We start from the raw sequence: 10,855 nt of genomic DNA, 5'->3' as shown, positions 1-10,855 counted from the left end.
CTTTTGTATAGAAAAAGCCAAACCCCAAAGAGAAATCAGTTGTGAGCAGTATTTCATCAACTGATCTGCGGCTGTAAGAGGCGGCTGTTATCACCAGAGCAACAAAACAGAGGACAAGGGTGGAGAGAGAAGACGAAGGAATGCTGATGTGCTGGGCTGGGACTAAAATGGGCACAGCAGGGTGTTTATTCACAGTCCACAGAGTTCAGCAGCTGTTTCAGAACAACAAGTCACATCAAAGGAAAGAACTGTTAGCACAGCTACTACGTGAAGTGTTTTTCAACCCAGAGAAGTCTGTCTTGATAATGGCGAGGAGGAGGAGGAGGGACTTTGGGAAAACTCCCGCATCCAGACAATTAGTGAAATCTGCTTCAGCGTTCACGTTAAAATCTCAAAGCAATTAGGAAAGTCAGATAGAAATAAAATCCATCCAGGACTTCTCAGGCCTTAGCCCGGCGTAGGTGGGGGTAGCTCTGGAGGGTCCTGTCTATTGCTTCATCCAAGCTCACCACTGGCTTGTAGCCCATGTCTCGTTTGGCCCGTTCACAGCTGTAGTAGTGAAAGGTCCCAGCCAGTGCTACCCGCATAGGGGTAAAAGTGGGCTTGATGGTGACCAGGGGACTGAGCAGCCACAGCACGAGAGCCAAGAACAGGGCCAAGTAATACGCCAGCCCGTAGGGAATATAGTACTTGGGTGCATCGTAGTTCAAGCCAGTCAAGATACGGGACATGAATGCCCAGAAGGGAATTGGTTCATCATTTGTGATATGAAATGCCTGAAAGAGAAGACAAAAAGCCAGATGAAAACCGTGCCGTTCACACGTTTGTCTCTTTGATGGCCCAGCTCAGCTCACGTTCACGCCCAGGAGACTGACACCTCTGACTTGACTGCAAAGGCGTTTCCATGAGAAACTACCTTCCACCAACCTCCTCCATCTGAGAAGCAGTTATCCCCTTTACTAAGAAAGCCAGCGACTTCTGACAGGTTACTTTACTCACCAACGGTCAAACTGAATGACACAACACAATGAAAACATATAAAAGCATGCCCAGAGCATGGTGGTGCCATGGAAGTCTGTAAAGAAATCCTGCTGCTCAGAGCTCTGTTGTAAAAGCTACCTGTTTCTTCTGCCCACAACTCCGCCCGGACTTCCTTCCACAAGGTGTTTTGCAGAATGAAGTTAAAAGTATTCGCATGCATTTTGCCCCACACTGTTGGACAGAACGGTCGTCAGATGGGCAACGACTCATTACAGCCACAGACAGGAAAAAATGACCCATTTGTGTGAGCTAACTCCACTCATCCGAGACGGATTTTTCAGCACAGACACATCAACGTGAACTACAGAGCAAAAACACATAACCAAGCAAGACAGGCAGATGGAGTTGAGCTGGGGGACACCCACCCCCCTTCCCGGTTCCCTCCTTACCTTCCCACACAAGGGAGAGTCCTTCTGAAGGCGCTCAGCAGCAAGGATGTGTCCATGGACCACGTTTTCCACATAAGTGAAGTCTACCAAGTTCTTTCCATCCCTGCACAGATGAAAGGAAAGAGAGTTATGTCCAAAGGTAATCTGGGCAAAAAAATCTGCTTGTGGCAAAAGGAAGGAATATTTCACATAATACAGTTCAAGAATCCTCTTCTCCCTGTGCTGTGCCATAACTTCAGGCTGTTTGTTACTCTGACAGATACAAAGTCACCGCATCTTATCTTGACACAGAGGAAAAGCTGTTACTGTCTCAGCTCTTGAGAAGACCCTTAGGAAGTTTATATTCCTGTAATTGCACCTTATTTAAACCCACTGAGATCCTACAGGTCTCAGGACCACCAGCGATCCACGGAAGCAGGACAGATAGGCACACAGTGGCAACCAGCACACAGAAAGTCACTTAAGGACAAGCTTTCAATTATGAATTTCTTGGCTCATGAAATTTTAACTTACTCAATAAGCCAACTTCAGTCCCAGCTGAAACAGATTCAGCCCACTGTGTTAAATCTATTTCTACACAGATACCAAAGATAGAGCCACACGCCACTTTCAAGAGTCCATCTAAATCACACAAATTGTTTGGTACAAAGCCATCCGCACACTCATTTTGGTATAAAAACATTGCTGCAATCCAACGTTCTGGGAATTAATAATTTTCATTTTCAACTTTCACAGATAAATGGCTGTGTGCTTTCTTGATAGGGATAAGCAGGACTTTATAGCAGCAGGAGAACCGAAACAAGGAAAGCATGTTTGAGCTAGAAAGTGAAGACTTATACAAAGTAGAAAGCTTGAGTTTATTCTAATCTGTGAGCAGCCAACCTACCTGGGAGGTCAATCTAGAAGTGAACCATAAGGAAGAATAAGAACCATATAAACCCAGCCCTAGTCCCTTTCTTTTCCCTACCCTAAGCACGTATTCATTCACACAGGTACACGCACAACAGCTTCCTGCATGCAATAAAAACCTATTATAAATTAAAGAGCACATTTATTTTCAAGATGATAATAAAAGTTTAAAAGATTTCTTAGTAGCAGCTTGAACTATTTCTTGCTCTAACATTTCAGTGGTCCACTGGAAACTGCGAGACTTAATAACAATGCAAACATCTTTGATCTTATTGTCATGAGTATCAGAACACTGTCAAACGCACTTTTTAATTGCAAGACACTCAAATACCAGTAGTATACATTAGTTAACAGCAAATTATCTGAGTTCTTTGATTAAAAAATGAATTCTTTAGACTGTGAAAAGCCAGCTCAAGTTATGTCTGCTTTCCCTACTGATAAGCTTTTGCATGAAGAATGCTTATTCACCTCAGTGTGTGAGTCTCTAACAAAAGGGCTATGAAAGAAGACTACTGGATTACAAGCAAAAAGTTACAGAAACTTTTTCCCTCTCCAGAATGACACTGCAGTTCCCAAGAAGAGACTGCCAGTGCAGAAGGTTAAATCCTGCCTTCCTCTCCGATGCTGAACACCTCAGGACAAGGATCCCCACAGCCTTACTATTACCATGAATTATCCTATTTTTACATCAGAAGATCACTGAAAGCCACATCACCACTCCTGATTTAACATCATCCCCTTCCAAAAGGGTTTCAGGTTTAACGAGCTATAAAGTGACTCAGCCTTGCTCACCCGATTATGAACTTCATTTTGCCACTCTTAGCTGCTTGGATGAGGATGGGAACAAGCTGAGGGTCTCTAGGACCAAATATCCCGTGGGGGCGAATAGCAAGAGTGAAGAAATTGTTGTCAGGGTCATTTGCATTCAGTACTTCCTGTAAGGGGAGGAAGAAAAAAAATGAGAGGTTAGGAAGAAAAATATGGTTTAGTAACATACCCCAGCTGCAGCACCAGAGCAAGGAAGCATTCCCTCATCTCTTTGGGAAGACATCAGTGGAAGAATTACTACTCATCCTACCAAATGATCCTTCCTCTTTTCCCTTCTTCTCTTTAATGAGAAAAAGAAACAAATCTGTTTTCATTAGTGAACACTAAGTGGATTGACAGGCAAAGGGAAGGAGCTCTTTGTCATTTAATACCACAGAGACCAGAGGAGCTTCAGGATGCGTGGGAGGAAAAAGGAAGGAAACTGAGCAATTCGATCTCTCATCATTTAATGGAAGACTTCCATCATGGGCTTTCTTGACCACGTTCAGAAAGGGTTTGGTCCCTTTTTCCTGGGAACACCATGTGCAAAGCAGATTTAACAAGGCATCTTTGAAGAAGTTTTAATTCTACTGGGAATTTCTAAACAACATGTTCAACTGATTTTTTTAATTATTATTTTTAATAAAAAAAATCTGCTGTCTTTTCTAGTAAAGACTGAAGAACACCACACGCAAACAAGCACTGAATACTTTCACTGCTTCGCCCAAAGTATGTATAATTACAAGCATATTGACTCGATTGTTGCTCACCAGCTTCCACTCTGCTAGTCCACTTTGTAGTACAGTGGTTATGCTTGTGAATGAACAGATGTTTTTTGAGCTCTTTTCAGAGAACGTAAGAAAAATTCTTAAAGGCTAATACTGTACGTAACAGGACACAGCTTCAATCTGGAAGCAAATCTGAATTCTTGTATAAAAAGCCTAAGTTCTTTCCACAACTGAAATGCAAACCATTTAAAACAAACAAACAAACAAAAAAACTTGATACATTTGTTTGCTTTGATTTTAAACACTAGCATAGCATGCTTATGCCACAAATACTGCAGCATCAACAACCTGAAACAGAAGAGATACTGGTGATCTGTAGAATTTCAGAGCAGTGGACATTAAGATGTAAGGGGGAATTTTTAAACACAGAAGAAAATTTTCAGTATTTGGCCAACAACATTAATTTACAACACATTTTTTGGTTGTCGTGCTCCCTTAACATGGTTCCAGTCTCCACCTCATCATCTGCTTCCCCAGTACCTTCTTCACAACCCCAGCTGAAATGCATGCCCACTACCACTAGTACCTTCAGGCTGCAAATCAGGTAAACGTGGAAGGAAAGCTTTCCAATGGGAGCAGAGAAAGCAAAAAAGTCTCCCCCAGCTTATCTCAAAGCCGAGATGGATCAGCTAAGAAGGGGACTTATTACAGATCTCTGTCAGTTCTTTTATTCTTTCTCCAGAAGTAGCTCCCCTCCCTCCCAATGTAGCACCCTATTTCACTCAGCTTTCCAGGTAATTTGTCACAGCTTTATTTATTCACTTTTATTAAATGAATACATGGCTTAGAGTTTAACCAGCCAAGGAGGACAGAACTGCCTGCTTCAGAATTTGGGCTGCTGCAGGGCTGCTAGGACAGCATCCCCTGTACCATCCCATCAGCACGCTCAGGTAGAAGGATGCATGGCCACCTGCCACACTTCTCCTAACAGGATAAACGAACACATTTCCACAGCTCCATGCTGAAAAGAACATCGAATTCCAGAGGTTCTGTGGAAAATTCCCTTGTTTTACTGTTCCAGTACTATCCGAAAACTCTGGCTAACGTTGCTAAGTGTGCATCAATTTGCACAGACTTTCTCCACCACTATGGATGAGACTTCTTTTTAAAGAAACAAAGAGTCTGGAGAACAGAGATCTGCTCAGTCTTGAAGTTTGTTGATGTCCCCCAGGGCACGCCCTACTTTTAGGGAGGCATTTTTAAGCATGGAAAAGTGTTAACCATTTTGTGACAGATACCTTTTCCTGTAGGATCTTTGTCTCTGTGTAATAGTCAATAGGTTTTTTCGCATAAGGGAGGTCTTCTGTTCCATTTTTAATGTCTGTACCCTCAAAAACAACACTGGCACTGCTAGTTAACACCAGTTTCTGCAATGGGTGAGAAAGAAAACAGCTGTTTAAAGCCTCAGAAAAAAAAAGGATCATTATTTACAAAGACTAAGTAAAGACAATAATGTTTAATCGGCTGTTTCTACAGAGAATAAACTGTGTCTGGAATAACGTGGGTTAACAGAAGATGATCTGAAACTGCAGTTAAGAGTTAAGAGAGTGGGAATTTTCTAACATCATTTATTGCTACCTTAAGGACAACAAACTTCCAGGACAATCAGTCAACGTGAAAACATCTCCAAGGAAATTGGAGCACCCACCAGGCTTAGCACATTCTAGCACTTAACATGCAACAACTGTTTAAGATATCTGCTTATCTATTTGATAAGCAGATATCATGCAGTACCATGCCAGATTACAACAAAAAAGAACTCTTATCCTGGATATTTTTGTTGGATAAAAAAATATGCCCTCGTGGATTCAAAACAGGAAGCCAGCGATCACTTGGGCAATAGGAAATGTGGTTGTGAATGAGATCTACTTTTTAAAAGATAGCCGGATCCAACAAGTTCTAACAAAACTTGCTTCTTGCTCTGACAGAACCTAGACTAAACCTGCAGATGAACACTGCACAGCCCATTTCCTGAAACAGTTTACGACTGGGGAGAGGGAAAGCAAAACAACAACAAATACCTGTGGGCTGGGAGTCCTATACAGCATTTAATTCTAAATGTTGCCGGGTCTGTATTTGTACATGGACAACATGCAAGGTGTCTTGGAAGTATCACATCTCTGCCCAGAGTAAGTAAGGGATCTTCACAGGCATTGTGCTTGATAATTTGGTAAGAGTGAATAAAATCGACACACTGAGATTAAAAAAAGCCTTTCTACCAGACTCAAACCGGTCCGTAGCTCAGAAATCACCAATTCACAGTCACATCTTATATGCTCCCCAAGCTCTTCCATCCTTACCTGCACTCCAGCTTCTTTGCAGGCTTCAATGACTGTTTTGGTTCCCATAAAATTCACCTTATAAAACAGCTCCCTGTTGTCACTTGAAGGTGCTGGCGACGCACAATGAAATGCCACAGAAACGCCTTGTAAAGCTGGGAGCAAGGCCTACAAGAAGACACGTTGTGCAAGACAGCAATGAAACAGCAGCAACAGGGATTACTCAGGAAATAAAGCACAGGTCTTAAGCTCATGAAAACCAAACTTCTAAATTTCAAGTCACGTTCCTTCCATAAAGGTGAGCAGCTGGAATAGGATTAGCCTCTAGGGTCTTCTGTGTCCTCTCCTTGCTAGGCAAAAGAGCACTACGTTAGCTTTGATTTACCCCCAGAAGAACCTGGGAATTTTCTGAGAGCTGGAGGCTATCTAGACCCAGCTACCCGTAATAGTCTCCAGTGCAGATATGAGACTCAGAATTACCTGGGGAGAAGAGTTAGAGAACTCCACACACAGCAGGTTTCACAGCATCCCATGGCACTGCCTGCCCTGAGACGACTGTCATAAAGCTCTGAGATTCAATACTTTATACTGGTGGGGAAACATCTCCTCATGTTGCATACAAATGCTTTTGCCAGGGTTCACACGCATAACCTTGTCAAGGTGAGAGGTCTTTGTGTCTTAACTGTGAGGAATAATGCATCCTGCGGTGCTCATGCGGCTGAGGTTGCACGTAGCTGCTCTCCTAGCTAATTACCAACAGTGACTGTAATCAGGCTCTACAGCTGAGCTAACAGCAATGCAAATCACAAATCAGAAACGAGTTCTGTTGCCTTCAGCTTCAAGCAGTCACCAGCTATTTCTTTAAGTGTTCCGGATGACACTTCCCCAGAAAATTGTTTAGGCCACTGACTTCAACGGGAAAGGCAAGGAGGCATCTCACATCTACGCACCCTTTTACAGCCTGTACAACACCTTCAGGCATTTAAGTGCTTCAAAAACAGCTCAGTTAGCTGTTTGCCTGGACGTTAGTTTATACATGCATCCTTCCCACCTACGCAGGTTACTGTTTTTAGTCTGTACCTCTTTGTCACAAAGGTCTCCCAGGAAAAACTGCACCCTGTCATTCTCAAATCTCTTCTCGATATCAAACACATTGACCGAGTAACCCTTGTCCAGGAGCTTCTCCACCATGTGCTGGCCTAAGAATCCACAGCCGCCGATCACTGTACACTTTTTACCAGCCTGCAAAGACAGTGAGAAAACAGGTGTTACAAGAAAGCAGCCACGCAGCAGCAAACAGTGCAACTAAACTGGGATTGGACTTCCTAAGATCTTAACGGGCTGCAATTTTGCACAGCTCTGATTGTTCAAGTCAGTCGTCGATTTGATTGGGGGAATCTAAACATAAATATCACTTTCCAACACGTCTGTGCCACTGCAGTAACCTGAAGTTCAGGCATGCCAGTGGTCCCAGTGGTCCACACAGCTTGCTTGCTGGTTCCTATTTTGGCAGGACTCTGTCACGTAACCAAGTGGCTCACCAGGGAGGGAAGAAGAGGACCAGCTCTGACAAACTCTGCCCTGATATAAACCAGACAGAGCTCTCTACAGCCACGTGGCACAGATAACACAAACTACAAGACCCATCACAGCTAGCAAGGACAAAGCCATTTTCCCAGCACATGAAACTTTGGCTCCTCCAAGCCAAGAAAGCAATCAGGTAAAGGCAAAGCTTATCCTACTTAATTAGTCATTAGTTTTTCATTTCTTTTTTTAAATGCTTTATAATTCAATGGCTAGAGTCACTAATTAACAGATTCTGGTTTGGTCACTGGTCTAACTGCAATGAGTGTGGAAACCTCACCACCACTAAAGAACATGGAAGCAGTGAGTCGGAGGAAGTTTTTGTACAAAGACTGCTCCGTCCTGGCTGGAAATACATTTGCTCCTTATTGTTGCTACACAAAAACCCACCTCTGCAGTTATTCTGTTGAGCTGCAGAGAATTTTAACCCAGTGAAACTGCACAAAGACAACAATTGTTTGGAAATTTCCAGGGGCTACATCCCTAAATGAAGATTCAAAGCATCAGTTATCCACAGCAGAAACGAGGAAAGCTCAGTGCAATTCAGCAACTACAGCAGGGCACAGCCAGCTACTTGGAACAGTGCGTGCAAAGCCCAGCCTGATTAGAACCTTTAAATAAATGAATAAAAGTTCTTCTGGGATGGACCAATGGCCTGTCTGGTCCTGGATTCTGCTTTTGATGGTTGCAGAACAGACAGTATAGAAAAAATGTGTTAGTCCAAGGACTCTCTGCAGTTTGTTCTCCTTGCATCTCCCCCCTGCAACAGGTCTACATTTGCTTTACTCATCAGCTTCCTGATTTTGTAAATTCAGTCATATCCACCCCCTCTGCAGTCTCCTTTCCCCACCAAGGGGTTGAGCCCTTTGAGCTTCTCCTCAGCAGGCAGTTGCTCCAGTTCATTGGTATTTTTATCGGCCTTTGTCTGTGCCCTGTCTCACCCCAGGACATTCTTCATAAGATGCAAACACCACAACTGCACACAGCGCCGAGCTGAAGTTTTAAGCAGCAGCAGAATGACGCCCTCTGTCTGACTGGAAGTGGCAGCATCACTTTCTCCCACTGCAGTTGATGCAGCCAGGGTTTTTCTGCATTAGTTTCCCCACTCACCCAAGTAAAGGTCAGCATTCGAATCATTAACCAAAAGATTTATTTAAATAACCTTTAGTGCCTGTTTATAACCTAAAGTACACACATCTCTGGAAAATACTAAACGAACCAACCCAGTGTCCAGAATCAGTGTGACTGCAGCTCACAGTAATGCTCCTGGACTCCTGGGTCCTTTCTAAAAGGCTGGCAGAAATCCAGGCTACGTGAGATCACCTCAGCTTCAGGACAGGAATTACTATCTATCTAGTGCTGTGCAGCCAAAACAGCCTGTTCATGCTCTCTGATGTTATGCTAGATTTTTATTTGTTTCCGAAATATCTGAGATTTACTTACAGAAGCCAGAAAAAAAAAAGAGAAAATAGACCAGAAAGCAGAAATTTCCCTATAATAAACAACCACAGGTAACGTAACAGATCAGCATGGCAAGCTGTACTCCCAAGATAAATGGCCAAAGAACTTCCTAAGCTAAGCAAAGCATTATTCTTTCCATATTAAAGCTTCCTGCATTCAATACAATAATGCTAGGAAGAAGTTACTATGGTCTAGCAGATCTCAGCAAGCCCAGCTGGGCCCTTATTTGCATGCCAACATGGAATAACATTTTAAGGCACACAGGAATGATCCTGGTGTAAGCAGATCTGCAGACACCAATTGATTCAGCAGCACTGACAAAGCCCCCGGTATTTTTCAGGGCTGGAGCATCATCAGGTCTCTCTGGAGTTGGAATGGCAGCAGAGATGCCCCTTTCCCAGCAGCACTATCTTCGGATGCAAGTGTTAACACAGAACCAGCCTCATTTCTTCCAAGGATGCTTAGAGAATACGTATCTATGAAAACATGTTTCCATCAGACCAATCTTCATACAGCAAGGCTGAAGCCCTCTACTCACCGATCTGAGGCGTGCGGCCATCTCTCTGATGACTTGATGTTAATCTAATTCTTAAAGAAAAAAAAAAAAAAAAAGGAAGTGTTTTATTCACAGTACAACACTCACATTACTTAGGCATGCCATTAACACGAACAACTTCTTTTTAAAACAGATTTCTAGTGACAAAAATTGAGGTGTGAAGCCACTGAAAATGCAAATTACAATTGGAAATCGAGATGCAAAGCAGAAACATGAAAAACATCAGCGAACTAATTCTCCCAGCCCAGCTGAACATGCTAAGCAGCACAAGACTAACACGGCCATCAAACAGCTTTCTCAAAGGCACAATTCTAATAAAACAGCTCTGATAACAAAGGCACCATTTTGTTTCGGTGCCACTTTATTTTGGCTAGCGTTAGCTTCATGAACTTGCTGAGTATCTGAGCATCCCTACTCCAGAAACACAAAGGCAATTCTGTTGTTTTGGCAGCCGTCTCCGTCTCCTCAAAAATAGTGCTGCCTGAGGGTGCTAGGAATAACAAAACAGAGCCGAAGTGCCACACCCGCCTGTACCAAAACAGCAGACACCGTGAGGAAGAAATGCCAGACCAGCAGAGAGGGAAGACAGTGCTGAGATTTTCCAGGTTTTCACATCACAGGTTGTTGATGGCACAAGTTTCATTAAAATTTTTACACTAATAGCAAAAAAACCCCACATCTCTGCTGTGGTCCTGCTGTGTGAAGTGTAACAGAAAGGCAGAAGATGACAATATGCTTATTTAGATCTGCTTCCATGAGAAAAACAAGCTGCACACAATGATTCCTGGTGGTCTTACAGCCATTTTAATTGACCAGCACAAAACCTGTTGCTTTAGAGGCCAATTCAAGTCTCCTGATTCCCAGTCAGTCGTTCCCACTGCCTCCAACATCACGCACTGAGGTGGGTGAACCTCAAAATTATGAGAACAGTGATGAGAAAATAACGATGAACCTCAAAATCGTGGTGAGCCTCAAATTAATTATGTTCCACCTGGGCTGGTTTCCACGCGGAGCACTCCCTGACCCATCTCACCTCACAAA

At 43.2% G+C, this 10,855-nt stretch overlaps 1 protein-coding gene across 1 annotated transcript; it reads right to left on the bottom strand.

Moving 5' to 3' along the window:
• Positions 1-440: 440 nt before the first annotated feature.
• Positions 441-9,817, bottom strand: NSDHL (NAD(P) dependent 3-beta-hydroxysteroid dehydrogenase NSDHL; the record flags this gene model as incomplete). The annotated part of the gene is made up of 7 exons (XM_084293889.1): positions 441-776; positions 1,431-1,533; positions 3,132-3,274; positions 5,173-5,301; positions 6,235-6,381; positions 7,294-7,455; positions 9,797-9,817. 7 exons carry the CDS (start codon positions 9,815-9,817, stop codon positions 441-443), a joined length of 1,041 nt encoding a protein of 346 aa, XP_084150015.1.
• Positions 9,818-10,855: the final 1,038 nt, after the last annotated feature.

This window comes from Netta rufina, assembly GCF_964035555.1.
Source record: "Netta rufina genome assembly, chromosome: 12".
NCBI lineage: Eukaryota > Metazoa > Chordata > Aves > Anseriformes > Anatidae > Netta > Netta rufina.
Note: the sequence above shows the minus strand (reverse complement) of the source record. Positions and strands in the feature narration are given on the sequence as shown.